The sequence below is a fragment of the Rosa chinensis genome, chromosome 6 (genome assembly GCF_002994745.2).
Source record: "Rosa chinensis cultivar Old Blush chromosome 6, RchiOBHm-V2, whole genome shotgun sequence".
Classification (NCBI taxonomy): domain Eukaryota; kingdom Viridiplantae; phylum Streptophyta; class Magnoliopsida; order Rosales; family Rosaceae; genus Rosa; species Rosa chinensis.
The window spans coordinates 2,759,768-2,782,697 of record NC_037093.1 but is presented as its reverse complement, the minus strand read 5'-3'; the positions used below and the strand labels follow the sequence as shown (position 1 = coordinate 2,782,697).

Below are 22,930 nucleotides of genomic sequence, written 5' to 3'. Positions count from 1 at the left end.
ACCGAATTTGGTAAAAATAATTAATAACCGAAAGTTTTGGTTAGTAATTGGTAAGTCAATTTCAAAACCGAAAGCTTTGGTTTTGAAGTTGCTAATGCCCATAACCGATTCGAACCGACCGAGTGACAGGCCTAGTTAAGTGTCTATAAATTTCATTCATTTCTCTCAAAAAATAAAAATAAAATAATAAATAATGCTATTGTTTCTCTTCTCTACTTAAAAAAAAAATGACAGTTAAATCTAACCTAGGGGTCGTCAACGGGCCGGGCCTTGCTATATTTTTAAATAATTGCGGGCCGGGTCAGGCTGGGCTTTATTAAAAATCAAAGGATTCAAGCCCGTCCATATAAAGCGGGCCTTGCGGGCTTTTTCGGGCCGGGTCGGGCTTGGCTTTGCGGGTTTTTTTGGGCCGGGCCTTGCGGGCTATATTTATAAATAAATATTTAAAGACACAAGTATTTTTTTTTTTTTAATCAAGCTTTGGAAATTCAATGGATAATGATCAAATACAACCAAAGATAACATATCTATATAACTATATTGTACCCAAAAAAATCTATATTTATATATAGATACTAATTTATTGATAAATAAATTTTTAAAGACACTAATTTTTTATAAATCTATATTTATACATCATACACTTCAAAGAGCTACATATAGCAATTCAAAGAAAATGAGAAACTGACCGTTGGATGAGTTTATTACAATAAATTATGAGTGTGGTAAAAATTTAGCCAATTTCACCATATTTTCGAATCCGATCGGATTAGTCAACCGTAGTCACTTATATGTTTCATTGGTTGACCGATAGCGTGGCAACCGCGAAACGTGCTTATTTTTTCACATCACGTTTGTATATATTCCATTGATAGATGTGCGTGGACATAAGATAAAAAAAAATTAATTTTAATTAAAAACACATTGGACTATACCAATTTTATTCCTAAAGTTATATGACTTATACATTGCATTTAAATTGTTTAGGTTCATTCTAAAGCAACCATGAAGTGGAAAATGAATTCGGAGAAACCAACCGCTCGATGAAGACATTGTAATGTTTTATGGTGGTTTTAGAAAATCCAGCCAATTTGGTTCTCGTTTCGAATTCGATCAACTAGGTCAAACCTAGTTACTCTTATAAACTTATATTTACGAGTAGGCAGCCCGCGCTTTGCTGCGGGTGAGTGAACGCCCATTTCGCTACCATTTTCCTTTTGTATATATGCAGCTTCTTCTTCCTCTTCTTGTTCTACTACCGGGTCCTTGAGATGACCTTTTCTTTTTTCAAACATTAATGGGTTTTCGTTTCCAATTCTTGTGAAATTGAAATTGCCTTATAATTTGAAAGGGTACATGGAGAGCTATATATTGCTACTAAATACTTAATCAAACACAAATGAAAAATTGAAGATGTGTCATTTTGCTTCCACTCATTTATAGAGAGCAATTTTGTATGACTTTGATATTTAACAGGTTTCAACAAAAAGCTTTCAAATAATTAGTAAATAGATAGATCAAATTCATCTCTTGAAATTTTTACAACAGTTAAGGTAGGTTGCTCAACAACTTATTAATTTGAAGATGAATAAATAGCTTCTTAGAGAGGCAAGTACTCTTCTTTTTCTTAGCGTTCAACATATCAATTTCTTTCTCATAATCCTACATCGGAAAATTTGTAGAAGTTGATGTTCCCCGCTACTTGAGTGCTGCCAACTCATATGCTTTTGCTGTGGATTCTTCTTCGTCATAAGCCCCTGCATATACATTTTGTGTTGGATGATTGAAGATATGTTTATCTGACAATTAAGTGGTTTTGAGCAGTCTAGCTAGTAATTAAGTACTTACCTGTTTTCCCTTCTTCCTTTGTCTTGGATTCCAAGATCCTTTGTTCCATAAATGAGCTTCATATCTCCCCGTCCATCTATGCTTGCATATAATTTTTTAACGTTAGGCTCTTCAACATTTAAATTTACCTGAAAACAAATAAACAAATGGGAATTTCATACATCAAATTCAATAACCAACTTTCAAGCTACTTTTAAGAAATTCAAGCCAAGACTACAAATTAGAATCAAATTGACTCAAGATTATACTATTTCTCACAATCAATTATCAGGGACACAAATCATATATTAAATAAAATATCTCTCCAACTCCTTGCACATAACTTTCCTGGCCTATTTCAAAAAGAAAAAAAAAACTTTCCTGACCTGATTTCTCTAGTTTTCACAACAAATTGAAATAGAATTATATATTCAGCAATAGCAGATGTCTTGAACCAATCAGAAACAAAAAAGCACCAAAGAAAACAACGAAGTTCTACAAAATGACCTTCTTCCTATGGTCTCGGGTGACCAGTTTCACCTCCTCAGAAAATCGTAAAGTACAACGAAGATGCTTCGAGTGCAGTTTCCAGTCCTTTGCCAAATCCTCCTCTCACCCATTAGCATGAGAATAAAATGATCTCAGGTGCTAAATGTGCCTGAAATCACAAACCATAGAATTTGAGATTTAGTCTGACCTAAGGCCTCGTAAATGTAAGAGAATGAGTTTTAAAACTGTTTAACTTACCGAGATAAAACCATGCCTCAGAGTCAGGTACTCATAGTAACTGCCCGAAAAACTGTCTGAAGAAGCACACCTGATAAGAAAAGAAGAATACCCTTAAACCTTGTTGTCATAACTTTTACATACTCCATGCATTACTGAGTTAATTATTTGTAAAATCCAACAATTGCAAGTACAAATTCCTATTAACAATGCAATAATGCTCAACTTCAAAGTAGTGCTTTACGTACAAAGCAAACGAAAACTGATGACTGGCTCTAGAAGTTCAAATGACTATTTCTAATGATGTATCCCTTGCATACCTAAACCTTTCTGAATCTGCAATGCAAACACTTTATAAGGTATAATTCAAGAAGTTCTAGCGATTAAGAAAGCTAAAAATTTGTCAACCGGTATCTGAGATGACATTATAGATTGCAAAAAGGAAAAAAAGTATAGGCCACAGAAGGTTAATTTGTACAAACACTTGATATGTAAAGAAAGTTAGCCTGCAGACTAACTAATTGATTTGCATAGTGAAATGAATCATCATGTTGAAGAAATGGATGCATTTAGGTTTTAAGTGAAGAGATGATCCCGCGCAATGCTGCGGGGTTGTTCTTCTGAATTTATACGTAAGAGTAACTCCTAATCTAAGAAGCGTCAACTCAAATTGTTGTTATTTTACAAATTGTGAAAGGATGATTAGTATAAAAAGAAAAACTCATTCAAAATAAAAAGAAACTTCAGTTTTTTTTTTTTTTTTTTTTTTTTTTTGAAAGGAGAAACTTGAGCATTAATCTAAGAGTGATTTGAAGAGTCCAAAAGTTCCAAAACATGCTGCAAACGTAAAACTTAAAATGGGCATTGTTTTGACCATCTTTTTCTAGACCAAAGAGATCGAACATATAGAGGTTCAAAAAAAAATATATTAAACCTGAAAGTTGATCCAAGATATTAAAATCATTTGTACAGAAGAAATGTTAAATAGCTAAATAATCGCATGCAACAAATGGTTATCTATCATTCTCATAAAAGATATCCTGGTTCTGACACTTCCTGAATCGGTAAATACCATCTTCAGGTACCGCTATATCTGGATCTCTCTCAGCTCTCCAGTAGTTTCATTATCTAGACCATATGGCTTGACTTGGTTTTTAGGTTTTTTGTCAATGCCAATAACTGTATCAATGTTGACACATTCTTCTTGAGACAAAATATGCCATTGAAGCTGGTGATTTCTTCTGAGTCGGCTCCATTACTCGATGTTCTTAACACCATACCAAAAGTCCTACTGAAATGAAAGTACACTGGAGATAAATATTACTCGTCAAAAAATATTTAAAATATTGCAAAAATAATACAGGATGTCTAAAAATTTATTAAACTATGAGCATATCAAATAGTTTTACATACCCTCTGACAGTCTGACTAAGGCGTAATAAGTAGTGAAGATGGTGTGGCAGGCACCAAATAGCACATGATCATACTGCATAAACACAACTTGACATCTCAGGCATATCACTGATAAAACTTAATAATAACAATGAAAATGCTAATAAGGAGCCTTGGATTTATTAACAACTATGGTTGTAAGAAAATGTAAGACTTTAAAAATAAGTGTTTCAATTGCACAAACTAACAACAATAGAAGATCCAAACAGATCAATCTTATCTGCATTATCTATCTGTCAAAATTTCCCAATAATAGGAAAAACCGGACCAAATGTTCAGAGATTGATCATTTTAATTTATTTGCAGAGATAATCCAATAAGTTCAATTACCTTAGTGGTTTTGCTACCTCAATATACATAAACTGCAACCCTACAAATTTGAAAGGGCCAAGGAATAAAATCAAAAGATCATGACACCAAAACATAAAAAAAAGTAACAATTTCAGCCTCAAAAGCACGGAAACTTGCAAGACAACAAACAAATCCCCAATGTTGATCGACAAAAACTGGAAATAATGACGTCCCAACAACAAATAACATAAAAAAAAAATACTAAGAAATCGAGTCAAATATAGGAGGGGATTCAGTGACCATATTATTTTCAGCAGGATTTTCCTCTGGCATGTTTATGATTGTATCAATGAGTGCTTTAAGCTGGCAAAGATATTAAAGGCGACTTGTTCAGCATAACTGAGATACCAAAGATCCTATCTTTAAAAGTTGTACATGCTCACACCATTAAGTTGGAGACTAATCTATTAAAAGTAAATAGGAATGCAGATACAAATTTTATGATGAGTGGACCAGTACTCACGTATTCTTGCTTAGTAAAACAGCATAATTAAAGGAAAAGATATCTAGAAGTTGCAGGAGCTCTATTATTGACACATATAGTCAAGGTCAGGGAATGGCTTCAACTACTCCTCATTCCTACTGTCCGAAAATTGCAGGCACATTTGTCTTCTATAGGCTTACCAATTATAAATGATTACTTCGTAATTAGATGGTAGATATAGATAATGGCTCATCACGACACCAATTCTTATTTGAAGAGTAATCTGAGTCTCTCTCTGTCTGGCCATCTTGTGAGGAACTTTTAGAAGTTGCATTTGTGTCTTCAGCTCTTATATGACTGCAACTCTGTATATCAATGCTTGTGGGTTTCGCCTTTAGGATTTGGCTTGGTTCTGTTAATGCCAACAGCCTAGATAAAAAACAATGGTATGTAAGGATTACAATAAGATAAATTAGCTAGCTTGTAAACTACATTTCGATTTAGTTTCTTAATCCACAAACAGATAGAATTGCAACTATAACTTTTGTTGCAGATTATACACCTAAAAGTATACAGCTTCTAATATTGATGTGCGTCTAACTTTCCTTGCTGATCATAAATTCTCTATGTTGTGAAATTAGTTATGATGATGTCTTCATGAAAAATCTTATTCTCAATTGGAGGCTATAACCTCTAGGAGTGAGGGCTTCCTGCTACTTTTCTTTCAAAATAACTGAAGTAGCTGTTGCGATATCTTTAAGCTTGCTAAAGGTTATTTGGATTTTAGGACTACTCTGAAAAGCTTAATGAAGGGGAGAAAAACAAAGCAATGCCAAGACCTCCGTCAATCCGCTGATCATCAATAGACGAAGCTCTCTTTTATCATCTCCCACCATTGTTAATCTTGTTCCAATAGTGAGTATAAGACTATATGTGGCTCTCTGTTAATAGATAACTTAGGAAAACACATTGCCGCTCCCTTTATTCATGGAAGAATAACTCAGGCCACCTATTAATGATGGGGATGTCCAAGCCTGCCTTGCTTATTGGAAATGTGAAACTCTTTCTATAGAAGGTAGACTTAATTAACTGGGTTACCTCCTTCATTCCAATTTACTAATCAATTGAAATGTATAAATTTTGTTTATGCATCCCTCTAGCATGATAAAGGAACGAAGAAAACAATACAGAAACAGTATTTACAATCTAAAATCAGAATAAGAAAGAAAAACTTTCGAATTATACACAAAGATTCAAGAGGATCAATCAAAAGAAACCAAAGGAAACAAAGCGCAAACAAAATCAAAGGAGACTTGCTACAGTTTTGCAGCACAAAAACCTTTTGAAAGATCACAACCAAACTGTGATTTAACTATAGGACGCAACTCTCGTTACCATATACAATTCTAGAATGATCGAAGTTATCAATATCATCACCATTATCATTTATCAGAGCAAAAAAGAATATTTGCTTCCCAAAATAGGGTCCAATAACAATGATTAGTCAGGTACCTCTGCAGCTATCAGATATATTGAAGGGTGAGGATTTTACTCTGTCACACAATCAGCTGCAAACAAAAATAGAAAAAATAGTGAACTTAAATGTGAGCCAAGTATGTAAATGGAAAATCTCCATGAGTACAGAATCACAGCTTAACTGAAATTTTTCTGAGGTCTAACTACCAAAAGATCATATATGCATTTCCAAAAACAAAGACAGAGATCAAAGTTAAGTTGCTCAGCCATAAACAGAAGGAAGCCCCATAAGCTAGATCCCGAAACCTCATAAAGCATCAGTTTAAATTTGGTCAAATAGCAAGAACAAAGAGATGTGTCGGTATACTCGGAGCTTCAGCCATATCATTTTATACATGTTAAGAAGAACAAAAAGTTGCCGCTCATACTTTGAAACTCATAAATAATAGCAGTTTCAATACACTAATGTGTATAAAATAAAATACAATAACGTGGCACAACTCACAGAATGAAGATTGTTGAAAAAGTACCTACAGATATTTCCATATAATTCCTAATTGTACTCCACACAAATAAAATTGATCAGCAGAGCATGTGTCACGAACAGAGAGAAAAATAAAGACACAGTCAATCCTTTCCCACATCAACAAATACAATTTCCTAAAACTGAAATTATATACGTACAAATTTATTACCATTTCAAGTGTGCCAAAACTCATAGTCTTGCAAGCCTGAGAATATACATGACCCTTCAGGCATGAGCATGGAGAAAAAGGAACCAATCAAATCAATGAATCAACACAAACATTATTGATGTAGAAAAATTACCAGCTAAGGAATCCTTGCGCTCCAACCAAATAGTAACCAACTGCAAGACAACCACAATAAACAGAAATCAGATAAATTGTTAGCAGAGTAGAGATATACCCACTAAAGAAAAAATTAAAAAGAACAACAATTAGAGTCAAAAGACATCCTTAAGGTTGAATCTAAGATTGCAAATCTTTGTTTTTTTGGCATCGATTCAGCACAGTAAAGCAATTGTAAACCATCGAGATATGAAATTTCAATTCTTTGCTCATCCAATCATATGTCTTCCGTACTTTGAAACTTTTATACCCAGAATCATAGTAAAAGTGATGAGTAATTGTGAATAAAGATATTATTACACAACATCCAAACCCAGAAGCTAAGAACACGAATGCTACCTCAACAAATGAAGAACAAATTCAACAAAAATTACATGCAACCAAAGACCAAAAAAGAAAAATTCACCGATTTCTATAAACTGTCCAAGGAAAAATTCACCTGATGCTTTTGGCTAGTGAGTGGTTGTAATTCAATCCATGAGCATCCATTTATCATAGGACCAAGCACCCGATATTGAGTTAGAGCCGGTTGGGAAGCTTCTAATCCTGATTGATGAGCCAAGATGAGCCTCTCCGTCTTCCCATTGTCAAGAAGCACCTGCAATCAATGATGAAATAAATACAATCACAGTATTTCTTCACAACAGAAATCTGAAACTTGAATTTAGAGATAGAGAACCTTCATAAGAGGAGCACAAAATTAAGCCTTCCTTTTCCTAGGGCGACCCCATAACCAATGCCCAGTACCTCTGACATTTTGCTCGTAACTCAAAATGAGCCATTGGTCGCTGAAAAGCCTAGGTCCAATTCGGACTCTTCTTTTCTCTGCGGACAATGGAGAAAACCATTCTAGAGTATTTTAAGACCTGAAAGAAATTTTGAATTAAACCACAAAAACAAACAATCTAAAGCTTCAATCGATTAGAACAAACTGGAAAAAAAAAAAAAAACACGACTTGAAAATCGATTACCCAGTTCCATCTTCGTCCTCCTCGATCTTCTTGTCCTTCTGTTCTTCCTCTGTCTCAACCAAGCTTTGTTTTTCAAGTTTCTAATCAAGCAGATTGGCGAGGAAACTTTTAAGATCAGGATTACCTTTTAAAACCCAGAAGCCAAAAACCCGAAGGTTATCGGCGAGATCTTCCCCTCTCTTCGATTCTTCTTTTCCTTTCTTTTCTCTTCTTTTGCTTTTTTCTTTCTTGATCTGAGTGGCTGAATTCCAAACCCGACAACCATCCCTATCCAACACAGAAAACTGCAAGGACAGAAACGACTTTTCCACCTTCTTGATATTCTCCTCCAACAGTGAGGACAAATAGGGCTTTTCCGCCCCTTATAAGAAACAGTAAAACAGTATTTTTCATCCTTTATATATAGAAAAATATATCATACACTCCAAAGAGCAACCCCTATCAATTCAAAGAAAATGAAAAAACCGACCGTTGGATGAGTTTATTACAATAAATTATGAGTGTGGTAAAAAATTTAGCCAATTTCACCATATTTTCGAATCCGATCGGATTAGTCAACCGTAGACACTTACATGTTTCATTGGTTGACCGATGCCGTGACAACCTCGAAACGTGCTTATTTTTTCACATCACGTTTGTATATATTCCATCAATGGATGTGCGTGGACATAAGATAAAAAAAATTAATTTTAATTACAAACACATTGGTCTATACCAATTTTCCTTCTAAAGTTGTATGACATATTCATTGTATTTAAATTGTTTAGGTTCACTCTAAAGCAACCATGAAGTGGAAAATGAATTCGGAGAAACCAACCGCTCGATGAAGACATTGTAATGTTTTATGGTGGTTTTAGAAAATCCAGCCAATTTGGTTCTCGTTTCGAATTCGATCAACTAGGTCAAACCTAGTTACTCATATAAACTTATATTTATATATCATACACTCCAAAGAGCAACCCCTATCAATTCAAAGAAAATGAAAAAACCGACCGTTGGATGAGTTTATTACAATAAATTATGAGTGTGGTAAAAAATTTAGCCAATTTCACCATATTTTCGAATCCGATCGGATTAGTCAACCGTAGACACTTATATGTTTTATTGGTTGACCGATGCCGTGATAACCTCGAAACGTGCTTATTTTTTCACATCACGTTTGTATATATTCCATCAATGGATGTGCGTGGACATAAGATAAAAAAAATTAATTTTAATTACAAACACATTAGTCTATACCAATTTTCCTCCTAAAGTTGTATGACATTCATTGTATTTAAATTGTTTAGGTTCATTCTAAAGCAACCATGAAGTGGAAAATGAATTCGGAGATACCAACCGCTCGATGAAGAGATTGTAATGTTTTATGGTGGTTTTAGAAAATCCAGTCAATTTGGTTCTCGTTTCGAATTCGATCAACTAGGTCAAACCTAGTTACTCATATAAACTTATATTTATATATCATACACTCCAAAGAGCAACCCCTATCAATTCAAAGAAAATGAAAAAACCGACCGTTGGATGAGTTTATTACAATAAATTATAAGTGTGGTAAAAAATTTAGCCAATTTCACCATATTTTCGAATCCGATCGGATTAGTCAACCGTAGACACTTATATGTTTTATTGGTTGACCGATGCCGTGACAACCTCGAAACGTGCTTATTTTTTCACATCACGTTTGTATATATTTCATCAATGGATGTGCGTGGACATAAGATAAAACAAATTAATTTTAATTACAAACACATTGGTCTATACCAATTTTCCTCCTAAAGTTGTATGACATATTCATTGTATTTAAATTGTTTAGGTTCATTCTAAAGCAATCATGAAGTGGAAAATGAATTCAGAGAAACCAACCGCTCGATTGAGAGATTGTAATGTTTTATGGTGGTTGTAGAAAATCCAGCCAATTTGGTTATCGTTTCGAATTCGATCAACTATGTCAAACTTAGTTACTCTTATAAACCTATATTTATATATCATATACTCCAAAGAGCAATCCATATCAATTCAAAGAAAATGGAAAAACCGACCGTTGGATGAGTTTATTACAATAAATTATGAGTGTGGTACAAAATTTAGCCAATTTCACCATATTTTCGAATCCGATCGAATTAGTCAACCGATATGTAGAATATATATATATATATATGCACATATTCTATATAGAATAATAGAAGTATAAGAACTTCCACACACACACACACACACACACACACACATATATATATCTATATATATATAATTATATATATATAAACACACACACGCATATAATATATATCTATATATATATATATATATTTATTATGCGGTAATGCATATATATCTTTTCTATATATATATAACACACACACACACACATATATATATATATATATAAACACACACACAAATATATATCTATGTGTGAGTGTGTGTATATATATATTTATAAACACACACACACACATATCTACACATATATATATAATATTTTACGGGCTTTTACGGGCCTGGCCTAGACGGCCGGGCCGGGTTTTTGAGGGCTTTTGGCGGGTCGGCCCTCGGCCCACCAAGGCGGGCTTTTGCGGGTTTTTTGACGGGCCTGGCCGGGCTAAAAGCCCTCAGGGCCGGCGGGCCTCTATCGGCCCACTTGATCCGCGGGCTTTTTGATGAGACCTAAGATTCTAACCACAGCAAGTGTGAAGTAGATACATGTTGCGGATCTACTTTCTGAGCCATATGATACGACGGGTGAACTCTCTCATTTCACTACCTAATTAACAGCTTGTGGAATGGAATGATTGCTCTTTTGTTAGAGGCATCCAACAGTAGTTGTGGCTCCCATCGTAAATGAAGTATAACATCTGTGCAAGCTCTTTAATGTCACAATGTGAGTAATACATTCGATTTCAGGTTCTTCAGTACAATGATTTTCTTTTCAAACTCAAGCATGGATTAAGACCAGAAATTTTTACATCGAAGAATCTATATTCATACAAACTAGCTTACCTTAGAATCTATGTTCTCTTTATGCTTATTGTAATATGAGGTTCAGGCTTTACGTTCTCCCTTGTATTCTGCAATTTCATTAATCAAGGTTTAAGGGCAGCCACACTAGCCCTTTTCAAAAAATTTTTTTGAAAGCCGCTCCATGCCCTAAATTATTTCTTCTTGTTTATCTGATTGCCTTGTTATCAAAGTCATATAAATTAACAGGAGGAGCTCTGTGATAGGATGGAACCATTACAGGGAAGAACATTGGTCTTACTCCTTCAGTGCTGATTATCGGGAAAATGATCCCTGATGCACCCTGCAAAATGAAGCAAAATCAATACATGTATAAGGTCTTGCTATAGAATGTCTAAATACAGCCCCAAAAAGTCATAGAGAAGGAAGAGATGCACACCAAAATCAATCTAGCTCCAATCCACATGCGTTTGGGTGAAGGGAATGGAAGTAACAGCCGCCCAACAGCGTAGATAGCCACGGCAAAGAAGTGGAGAATCAAGCTCAATGGATGAGGATTTAGACCAGAGAGAAGAGCCAGAGGTCCATTGGAAAACATGCCACCAAGACTCAAGTAGTCAAAGCATGCTTCCCTCATTTCTTTCCTTGCTGGATCAGGAGATGCACAGAACACCTTGTATAGAGCACCTGCCAATGTGTTTATGGTAGAAGACACAGGCTGCAGAAAAACAAGCAGTCTCTTAATACTAAGTTTGAGCTGAAATCAATACCATTTGGCCTCATTAACAAGTTTTCAAAACGATATATCACTATAATGTGTGCTAAAATTATTAGATATGGAGGCTGCTTACCTTACGAAGAGTATAGAATGACTCGAGGTATTTGCAAAGAGCTGATGCATCATTGAGATTGTCCAGAGGTCTTAGAAGATCCCTAACAACCACAATGTCCGATAGAGCCACAGTCATGCCTCCTCCAGTTAAAGGATGGCGCATATTGACTGCATCCCCCATTAGAAAGGCACCAGGGGTGGGATGAGGAGCAGCAGGCATGCTTCTGTTCGGCATTGATTTTATGTTTCCATTATCAATGGCAGCCAAGAAAGCGGCATGCAGCTCAATTGGAACCTGCAATTGTACAACTTATTAGTCCAAAGAGTTAGATAACAGAAGTAGAAATCAAAACAAACCATGTGAAGCAAACTGCACATACTTGGGGTGCCACTTTTGTTTTCAAGTAGTGAGCCATATCACCACTGGAAATTGAAGGCACTTTCTGGCCTGGTACATCAACCAGGCAGCGAATCTCGGTGCTGCTGATAGGATAAAACAGTATCGGTGAAGGATCTGCTAATATCACATGCCCATGATTTGCGTATGGTAGCTGGCAATTCTCAAGAACTAAACCAACAAAACATGAAGGAATATCAACCTGCAGAAATAATTAAAATGACCATGAATATTTTCTATTCAAAACTTCCAAGTATCAAATCGATCAATCATATCTTCATGTTCTTGCTATTTCATTAACATGTTAGCTTCACCTTCGCATCACAGAGAGAGCGTCGCAAGTTTGAATAGCAACCATCACAGACTATTGTGAGGGGAGCGTGTGTGGTGAGCTCCTGATCACTGCCTTTGGATTTGTATTGGACCCCTTTGACAGTACCCTGTTCTTCAAGCAGAGATGTCACTGTGCCTTGTTCCAATCTTACACTGATATCAAACTTTTAGTTAGGACAGTAATAAGTTTTTCAATAGAACACGCAAATCCTCTATAATAGACATATTATGATGGAAATCAGTATCTCAAAAAAAAAAAATAGTATGTCATACAACTCAAATTCCCTGAACCATTGTTAATACTTGAAAGAAAAGACTGAAGCAGATTTCTACAACTTTCAATTACAAAACAGAAGGCCATCCTAGTGAAAGCAGAATAGTTCGGAAACATTTAAAGCAGAGGAACATACTTGGGAAGAGATGCAGCTTTTTCACGCATCCTTTGAATGAAACGGCCATGGTGAAAGCTTCTGCCAGCCACATCTGGATGGAAGTTTTCCAAGGGATATGGCAGCTTGGAACTTTTCCCATCCTTGTAAAGCGCATAGCCAAAAACTCTCTGAGCATCAATCTCATTCACACAATCTAATTCAGCAAAACAATCATATCAGCAAGTCTAACTAAAAGAGGAAAAAGAGAAGAAAGCTCAACTATTTAAGACCTGCACAAAATTATACAGAATATATAGTGCAAATAATACAACCTGTAAGTACTCATGTTTATTAACTTCATATCAAGTTTATTATCTTCATATCAACAAGTATCCTTGCTCACCTTCAAGGCCCAACTCAATCAATCTCAGATATCCCCCAGGTTGTAGCAGTTCACCAACAATTCTATCTGGTTCAGTCAAGTCTCTTTCAATCACATGCACTTGGCGGCCATCCTGCAAATGCACATATTGTAAGAACACTGCCAAACTCAAAGGAAATCAATTTAAGGAACCCGGACATTATATATAGATTTCAGAGATCGTAACACTATGATATAGTTGCTACTTATGATATAGTTGCTACTATGTATAAGCTAATAACCATTTATTCTAAACTGAGTGGCTAAAGAACTAGAAGGGTTTCCAAATTTACCACAATTCAGTAAATCTGGAAACCCCAAACAGATCCAATACCCTTCAATATTCCTTAATGAAATGTCCATCTTAAACATTATATAATGAAAGTTTTATATCAGATCAGCATAGAAAGAGGCATAGAAATAGAGCCCTCTTAGAGATTGAATTAGAGAGTGTCACCTTCCCAAGAGTATAAGCAAGTGCCGAACCAACAACTCCAGCTCCAACAATGACAATGTCAGGACTTGCACCCATCTTTGCCGGCAAACACATTCCATTTCCAGAGCTCTTCAAAAGCTTCCCATTTTGAGTCTTCATTGAAGCTTTGACATTCTTCCTCTTCCCTCTAAAAGTGTATAAGAAAACAACACTCAACAATGAAGCTATGACTGCTCCTGTTGTATACAGGTAATCCATTTTAGTTCTCCGAGGCACTACGGCAAGTGTTTGGGTTTGTGCTACAACTAAACTTGGCGCCTTTATATAGACTCAGACAACTTTCAAAAACTGCTTTTTGAGCAATTCGGGGGTTTATGTGATTAAAACACGGATAAGTCAAGCGCCCACCATTTGAAAAGGTTTGTATATACAGTAAGAGAAAGGTTGGCAATATAGGATTCTCCATTAAAATATTTGTACCAAAAAAAAGTCTAGTGTCAATATATCACCACAACGAGATGGATCTAACGGACATGAGTAGTTAAGGACAATATCAATCAAACGTGGGAGTCTGGCAAACTGAAAAACAGGACACCCCCAAAAATTACTATTGGTCTTCTTCACCTATTACCAATTAACTCTCAATTAACTCCACAAAGAAATTTGTCATCACTCATCAATATAATGATTTTAACTGCCTAAAGATGATGTTCATGGTAAGTGATTGAGTGGCCCTTGAATGGCTGTCCAAGTATGACTGGATTTTGGTCAGAGATAGGGTTGGTGATATGTGGGAAGTTGTGGATAACATATATTTAATACAGATATTAACAAATCCAGAGATGCAAGGTCAAAAACAAATTTTCTTTAGTTTTTGAAACCATGGGTGCTAAACAGGGGGTGATCACAACTGATAAATTAAAACAATAAAAGGTAAGAGAGAAGAAAAAACATTTCTCCAATCATATAAACAAATTACAGAAAAATACAGACTGTGTCTGCAGTCTCCTACAATAGTCTATCACACAGGTGGCTGCTGGGTCAAGTCAGGGTGACAATCGTTTTTAAATTTGAATCTATCTAATGCGTGCACCTGCGTATTATTGGTATATTTACTCATATTTATACACTATTTTTCAACTACAGACAACTGGCAGACTGAAATGGCTGAAGTTTTCTCACTGTATTTGTAAAAAAGTATTTCCAGTAATCTTTCTCGTGTCTAAGTAGCTAACTACAATGAGTTTTATTGAGCTATGTGAGCAATCATGTTTCATTCAAACAATCTGCAAATCGAAAAGGAAGTAGAGTGGAGATATAGATCGGTGGTATCAAACACGAATTTCCTATAATCAAAGCGCTGTTACATATGAGAACTACTGAATTCCAAAAGCTTAAGCTGATATTGAAAATTTGAAATAAAGAAGGGTTCACAGTGTGAACTTATATGGCCTGTTAGACATATTAAGCATGAGGAAGAATCTCGTGCTTTTAGATGTAGACTGATTGTTTTGACCTAACTGATCAACTGCACTACCTAACCTCTTGTCAGTTTCAATAAATTTTGTAGACACAAGATTGAAGTAAGCAGGACAGCAACTTTTAGCTTACCACTATTATCAGGTACGTACAAGACTTTATGTTTAGGATATTTCCTGCCCCAAATGCAATCATCCAACAAGAGGATATTGGTGTTATGAATATGCTGATACTCAGTATAAGAAATCATGTTAATTGCAGTAAATTTTGTTCACTATTTTCTGGGTAAATTGTATTTTGAGAACTAATTAAAGCCTAGACTACTCACTATTTACAGAAGTAAAGGACTGAACAACTTTTGCATCTCTCAGTGAATACAAGTGAGTCGATATGATTATGGGATGTAAAACTCTGGGAAACTTGATATGTAAATGATTGGATGTTAGGTGTTGAGCTATATATATATATATATATATATATATTGGGTACACTGGAGCTAGCCTAATACCAAATTACCATCCCAATTCCCCATCCTCCCTCAAATACTTTTAATAGTTCTTTTTCATGACAGTTAATAAATAGTGAATGTCACATATCACCATGTACGTTGATATGATTCTATTCATAAATGAAACAGCACACCATATTTGATATTCTGCTAATGCAGTGACCCTTATGCAACACATGAATGAGTATACAATCATGTAAAAGAAGAAAATTACAAAAGGACAAAGAAGAATATGAACCATGTACAATTATTTCAGCAATTTAATTAACGTGGTCCCTCCGAATAATGTGCTTTCACGTCAGAAATAGAGATATGGCATGCAGTTAAAACAAGAAAAGAAAAAGGCAATGGAGACAAGAAACCAAGGTTGGTGGAAATTTAAAAATGGGAAAGCCAGCAATAGCTGACCTTTGTTCATATTCTTCATGTGTGAAAAGCCATAGAGAAGATGTAGTTGAAACTTGCAAGAGAGTAGGATACTGACCCAAAATTTATATGTTATTATTTACCAACCGCTATAGTTTCATACAATTACACGTTTCATGGGAAACCTAGCTTCTTGTCTCCACTGCAGAAGAACAAATCCTAAAAGAATTAAGAACATAGTTTTCTTTCTCTCCTAAATTGAGCATTGAACCTCCATCATGATATTTATTTTGTGGAAGGAACTAATGCTGTTGATTCGATACAGATTGGTTTTACAATAAAAGAAAGACCCGAGTACCAAATTTTTCTCCGAGAATATGCTTGTTTTGATTTCTTCATTGAACAGGAGGAGCTCTGTAATATGCTGGTACTGTTGCAGGAAAGAACATCTGTCTAACTCCTTCACCCTTTATAATGGGAAATATGATCCCTGATGCACTCTGAAAATTGAAACCAGAAATATTTGAATAAGCAGCCATATATGTGTAAGGATATTGTATTTGACAAACATGTAGAGAAAGTAGTGGGAATATTCAGTTAACTTACCAAGATCAATCTAACCCCAAGCCATGTGCGTTGAGGAGAAGGGAATGGAAGCATCAAGCGCCCAACACCATAGATAGCAACAGCAAAGAAATGGAGAAATAGGTGAAGTGGACGAGGGTTAAGACCAGAGAGAAGAGATACTGGTCCATATGAACAGATGCCTCCAAGGCTCAAATAACCAAAACATGCTTCACGCATTTCCTGTCTTGCTGGATCAGGTGATGCACAAAACACCTTGTACAGGGCACCTGCCAATGTGTTTATGGTAGATGACACAGGCTGCAATGAACACCAAGCAAGATATCAGCAAAGCAGAAACCACAAACAATTCCAAATTGGGTGAAGATTGTTGGAACATAAAATGCTTTTAGTTATAAGTTAACTTAATGATGGCTTTACCTTACGCAATGTGTAGAATGATTCAAGGTAATTGCACAAAGCAGCTGCATCATTGAGATCATGTAGGGGTTTAAGAAGATCCCGAAGAAGAACGATGTCTGCAAGAGCCACAGTCATTCCTCCTCCTGTCAAAGGATGCCTCATGTTGAATGAATCCCCCAATAAAAGTGCACCAGGAGTGGGAAGAGGATTTGCAGCCATGCTTTTGTTTTGCATGGATTTGATGTTTCCCTTGTCAATTGCAGCTATAAAAGAATTGTAGAGCTGAGGAGGAATCTGAAATACAAAGTAGTCCCAAGATTAGTTCAGTTCAGGTGGGTACGTGCATCAAGTGAAAACTAAACAACTAATCAATTCGAGCAAATTATTGATAGATATACCTGAGGAGCCACCACGGTTTTCAAATACTTAGCCATTTCACCACTAGCTACTGAAGGAACTTTTGTTCCAGGTACATCAACCAAACAACGAATCTCTGTGCTACTGATAGGATAAAACAGGACGGGTGAAGGGTCTCCCAAAATCACATGACCATGATTTGCGTGTGGCAGGTCACAGTTCTCCAACACCAAACCAACAAAACAAGAGGGACTTTCAACCTGCAGCAACAACAAATAACCCTGTTGGTCTCATGCAAGAGCAAGCATTTCTGTGCTAAATTTGAATTCAAATATTTAACAAATGATTGATATCCCCAAGTTTGGTACACATCATTACCTTTGGAGCACTGAGATTTTTGCGCAGATTTGAAAAGCAGCCATCACACACGATTGTTAGTGGAGCATATGTTCTGAACTCCTCTCCAGCCTTGTTCTTGTAAATCACTCCTTTGATAGTGCCCTTTTCTTCAATTAGTGTTGTCACTGTCCCTTGTTCCAATTTTACACTGTAAAGAAATTCCAGGGACATGAGTGAGAAATTGATACACATTACATCAAAACTAATCAAATACAAAAAATCACACACAAAAATGTTAATAGACTTGAGGGAAATGAGGATTACTTTGAAAGAGTTGCAGCTTTTTCACGCATTCTTTGGATGAAACGCCCATTGTGGAAACTTCTCCCAGCTATATCTGAACTGTAATTTTCCAAGGGATAAGAAAGTTTTGTATCCTTCCCATCTTTGTAGAGAGCATAACCAAAAACCTTCTGAGCATCAATGGATTCATTTGCACAGTCTGCAGCCATAATAGATATTGTTGATTACTAATCATTCAGTAAGAGCAGAAACTATGGCAAACTAATCCAAGAACAACAAAGAAGCTCTAAATTGGGTAGGAAATTGCTCACCCTCGAGACCCAACTCGATCAACTTGAGATAACCCCCAGGCTGCAACAGCTCGCCAACAATTCTGTCCGGCTCACTCAAGTCTCTTTCGATGACATGTACACGGCGTCCTTCCTGTAACAACAAGCAAACATTTGCTTAAACTCAAAACCCAAATTGAAACTGTAGCTTGCAAAAAGCCGAGCCTTTTACAGCAAGATCTGATTTACAGTGGTAATGTTTCTTCAATTCACATATTCCCTCAAACCTCATCACAAATCACTCACATCCCAAATTTAGCTAAATCAAAAACACTTCGGATCTGCATTACTCTGATTCTAAACTGGGAATCTTTCCAATAGATTTCGCACTACACTATTCAAATCAGTACCAACAACAAATCCAAATCTGAAAAAAATAACCAAGCCTCATTTGACTCATTTACCAAAAAATAAGTTGAAATTTGAAAATAAAAAAACTTAAACAATCAGAGTCAGAATAGGACGGCTTCAAGTTTTGACTTGCTTAGCTGGGTGGTTGTGGTTGGTGAACATGAACCTCAAAAAAACCAATCAAATCAACAATGACCCTACGTCTCCTACTAACAACCAATCAAATCAAAACCCAATTTTTCCACTCAAAATCGTAACAAGAAATCACAAAAAATCTGACCTTGGCAAGAGTGTAAGCAAGAGCTGCACCGGCAACTCCGGCTCCGACAATGACGACGTCGGTACCTTTCTCCTCCTCCACCACCACCGCCGGCGCAAACGCACCGTTTTGCGGCAACCTCACAAACCCATTAACACTCCTTGCACCCCCCACTACCTTCACCTTTCTACTACTATTGATTATCATGATGAAAACAGAGGCCAGCAGAGAAGCCAGGACTCCACCCAGAACGTACTCGTAAGAAACCATGATTGAAACAATGGGAGATAGAAGCACCTGGTTGCTTCTTCTCTCTTCGTCTGGGTTGTGATTTGGTTGTGTTTCTTTTACGTATGGGGAAAAGTGTGAAGCAAGGGGACTTATGGCTAGAGACAGCTATGAAAGGTGTTTATATAGGAGTTTGCCTGGCTTTCGGGGGTAAAATGGGGAGGCGCCCGCCACTGTTATTTAACCGATTTTCTTCTTTTCAGAGGGTTGGGGTAGGGTGTGGGGGAGACTATGGAAGAGTGGGACCCCAAATAGGGTTTACATGGGGACGAATTACCAGTGTGATCAAATTGCTACACAGAGCCAACCAACTACTCAACCTTCTCACGTTCTGATAGTGTAGTCAAAGTTTTGTTTTCTTAGGGTAAAACAGGTTTTCCTTCTTGAAAAATGATATGAATTAGTGATAAGAAAATGTAGGGTGTTTCTAAATGTACCCAGCAATTCAGCAAATTTCTTAATAGACCCAGCAATTAGTTATATAAATTAATAATTATTACTTTTTATTATGAAATTACAAAAAAGACACATTTGAAAGGAAGAAAAAATTATTTCTATACCCAGCGAGATAAACCTTCTCTTCACTCTCACACCGCTACAGCAGTCCCAGAAGAAAATCTTTCTTCATATTTCTTCATTCTTTAAATCTCTATTTCTCTTCTTTTTATGTTACAATAGTTGCATGTTCGAGAAATTTTAAATACACACCTCTAATCACTTAATACACATCCCTATTATTTTATATTTCAAATTAAATTTTGTAGGTAGGTTAAATGACCAAAACAGACATCTATGCATTAGAAGAAAAAGAAATAGTCATATTTTCATTATATTAAACTATTTATGTATAAATTATTAGATAAACACAACAAATTTCTATACATGACCTCCTAATTTAATAGAAGAATAAAGTTAGAAACTATCTAATTTAATTTTTCCTTATATAAATTGTAATTAAATGAGGTTAGAAACCATAATATTTATAATTTCAAAATCAATGACATTAAATGTTTTTAAAACGGATCCCATTTTTTAGTTAATTTCCTTTTTTTTTTCTAAGAGATATGATTAATCCATTTATTTTCTAATATAAAACATCACGGGTGAAATTTTTTTGTAATTGTTAATTTGTTTGGCCCCTCTAATGACAACTTTGTAGTTCTGCTATTGTGAAGAAACTACTGATATAGTTTTGGTTAAATGTTCATCTTTATACTTGATTAACATGGTGTTTGGTTGATGAGAACTCAAATAATACAAAACCTATTTATATGCATCTATTTAAAGTGAACAATAATAAATCTTTATGGATTTCTCAATAACTAACACAAGTAATCAATATGGTCATCTACAAAACATCAATTAATATACTAGAATATACAAATCATATTAAATAGTAGCCTTAATATAGTCAAATAATAGGATATTTCATGATTTTTTAGATTAAGGATATTTTAGGTACTTTGGGTTGTGTATTTAGTAAAATATTAGAATGAGAAATTAAATGAACGGTGTATTAAGTATGGAGTGTGTATTAAGTAATTAGGGGTGTGTATTTAAAACTTCTCTGCATGTTCACAATGTTTTGGCTCTCATTAAAATAAAATTGCGTAAAGTTAGGAAAAAATAGTTTTTCTTTCCGCATTTTGATATGTTGGAAACCTAATCTCTTCGATCATGTATCTTAAAAGAAAATAAATGTAAAAGAAAGAAAGAGATGTTCAAACCAACGAGAAAAGAGAAAAAGCTAGAGCCTTTCCTCATTTGATGAGAGAGATCAGTGAACTTGTTTTTCAATCAGAATGAAAATTTGATTTAATAAAGTAACTTGATCATACAATTTAAATCAATACATCAAGAAATCAATGTCAAATGCAAAAATTCTTCTTCAGTTCGATTCCACAATGACCCACAATCATAACAAATTTACCTTTGACTCAAAATGTAATACAACAAAAGAGTTATTTTCCTTCTTTAAACACAAAAAAAAACAAAACACACACACACACAATATGAATTAGTGATCAGAAAATGTGATTACAAGTGAACAAAAGAGTCGCTAATATAACACAAGGCCGATATTGAAGCATATGAAATGAGTAGCCAATGTATGAGTATCCATGTAGGTTGAGATATTATTGACAAATTTACTCCATGTAAGCCGAGATGTGATGAATTAAAATATATATACTCTTGAAGATGTCGGAAACCAATACCTATTTGCTATCATGTAATTGAATCTCTGAATGAATGAGAAAATTTAGGTCTTACGCAATGAACTTTGTGTTAGTAACCAACTAGACTCGTCTTTGAAGGATTAGTTAGTGTTTTGTGCAGAGACTTTATCTAAAGATGGGTTTTGTTTTTTTGCTTGATAAGTTTATATTGTTAGGTTTCTTTGGAAAAAAACGCAACCAGCTTGTGTAACATGGTTAATCGATTCTTGAAGACACTCTTGCATAACATCTTAGGCTCTTTGTTCTCACATGTTTCAAGAAATGCAATCCAATACATTTTAATTTTTTTTTTCTACATTAGAAGGGAGTCAAACCCCAAATCTAGTCAAGTCCTAACCCAATTTTCAAACCACGCCCCCTCCGAAAAAAAAAAACCACCACTTGGGCTCACTTGAATGGCTTATATCCAGCCTAGCTTACTAGCAAATTTAACTTTATTTTCTAATTATTGTCACTAAGTTTTAACATGTTCGACACTTAACTAACTAACTTTTAAAAAATATCATTTAACTCACTTCCATTCAACATTATCTTACACTTAATTCACTATAGTTAAATCTCTCATAAGAAATGGTTAAAGTTCATGGTATATTTGTCTAAACACAAAAAATATAATTCCAACTTGAAAAAAAATAATAATAATATTGGGTACCACTATTGTCACCCTACCATTTTATTTATTCACCATATTTGCTCATTACACCCTACATTTTAATTTCAATAATTAAATTTACTTATCTAACCTATTTCTCTTTCTAAAAATATCCTTATATGACATATCCAATTAAAAAAGAAAGTTTTTTAACAAAAATCTCCCATTTAATTTATACCAATAAAAAAACGAAAATATATTAAAGTTTTCTAATAAAATCATAATTTGATTTACTTCTATTTTTTTAATTTTTTTTCTTTCAGTTTTAAGGTTTGTCTATTTTAATCCATGTCAAAGTTAACAACTATGAGCAATGAGAAGAGATAGATTTTTTTTTTCAATTTTACTGTTGGTGTTCATAAACGGTATTGCAAATATTTTGATGAAGTTAACACTAATGATTTTGTTAATTGAATAATGAATTAACGACGAGGAGGCAACAAAAAGACCAAAAAGAACTGTAATACATTCAAATTTGGGTGGAGAAGATGAAGATTAATGTTATCCAATGAAAAATAAGTAGTCTTTGTATTTAACTAATTGATTTTGTATTTAGTTTTCCTTTTATGTTTGGATTTTAAAAAATTAGTGTACTTATTAGTCATTTTGCAGTTGAGTAATATAGTTTTTC

At 34.9% G+C, this 22,930-nt stretch overlaps 2 protein-coding genes and 1 long non-coding RNA gene across 21 annotated transcripts; all 3 read right to left on the bottom strand.

The window, feature by feature from the left end:
- Positions 1-1,477: 1,477 nt before the first annotated feature.
- On the bottom strand, positions 1,478-8,443 carry LOC112172334. Of its 19 annotated transcripts, XR_002925259.1 has the most exons (15): positions 8,097-8,435; positions 7,805-7,991; positions 7,565-7,723; positions 7,085-7,124; positions 6,952-6,987; positions 6,293-6,348; positions 4,981-5,209; positions 4,336-4,375; positions 3,967-4,039; positions 3,626-3,844; positions 2,802-2,889; positions 2,575-2,644; positions 2,335-2,485; positions 1,849-1,976; positions 1,478-1,757 (listed from the first exon to the last, which is right to left on the bottom strand). It is a non-coding gene; the product is annotated as an uncharacterized LOC112172334 (long non-coding RNA). The 19 variants fall into 19 exon arrangements; XR_005801784.1 differs by having other exon boundaries at positions 2,802-3,844; positions 7,805-7,950; positions 8,097-8,443; XR_005801777.1 differs by having other exon boundaries at positions 1,849-1,924; positions 2,802-3,844; positions 8,097-8,442.
- A 2,507-nt stretch (positions 8,444-10,950) lies between these two features.
- On the bottom strand, positions 10,951-14,151 carry LOC112169211 (squalene monooxygenase SE1). The gene is made up of 8 exons (XM_024306205.2): positions 13,866-14,151; positions 13,391-13,502; positions 13,027-13,201; positions 12,598-12,769; positions 12,267-12,485; positions 11,906-12,181; positions 11,494-11,772; positions 10,951-11,397 (listed from the first exon to the last, which is right to left on the bottom strand). The coding sequence occupies exons 1-8, from the start codon at positions 14,100-14,102 to the stop codon at positions 11,263-11,265; spliced, it is 1,605 nt and encodes a 534-aa protein (XP_024161973.1). The 5' UTR covers positions 14,103-14,151; the 3' UTR covers positions 10,951-11,262.
- A 2,157-nt stretch (positions 14,152-16,308) lies between these two features.
- LOC112172593 (squalene monooxygenase SE1) lies at positions 16,309-19,514 on the bottom strand. The gene is made up of 8 exons (XM_024309998.1): positions 19,144-19,514; positions 18,495-18,606; positions 18,205-18,382; positions 17,920-18,088; positions 17,583-17,801; positions 17,203-17,478; positions 16,804-17,082; positions 16,309-16,697 (listed from the first exon to the last, which is right to left on the bottom strand). The coding sequence occupies exons 1-8, from the start codon at positions 19,390-19,392 to the stop codon at positions 16,593-16,595; spliced, it is 1,587 nt and encodes a 528-aa protein (XP_024165766.1). The 5' UTR covers positions 19,393-19,514; the 3' UTR covers positions 16,309-16,592.
- Between the last annotated feature and the right edge of the window lie 3,416 nt (positions 19,515-22,930).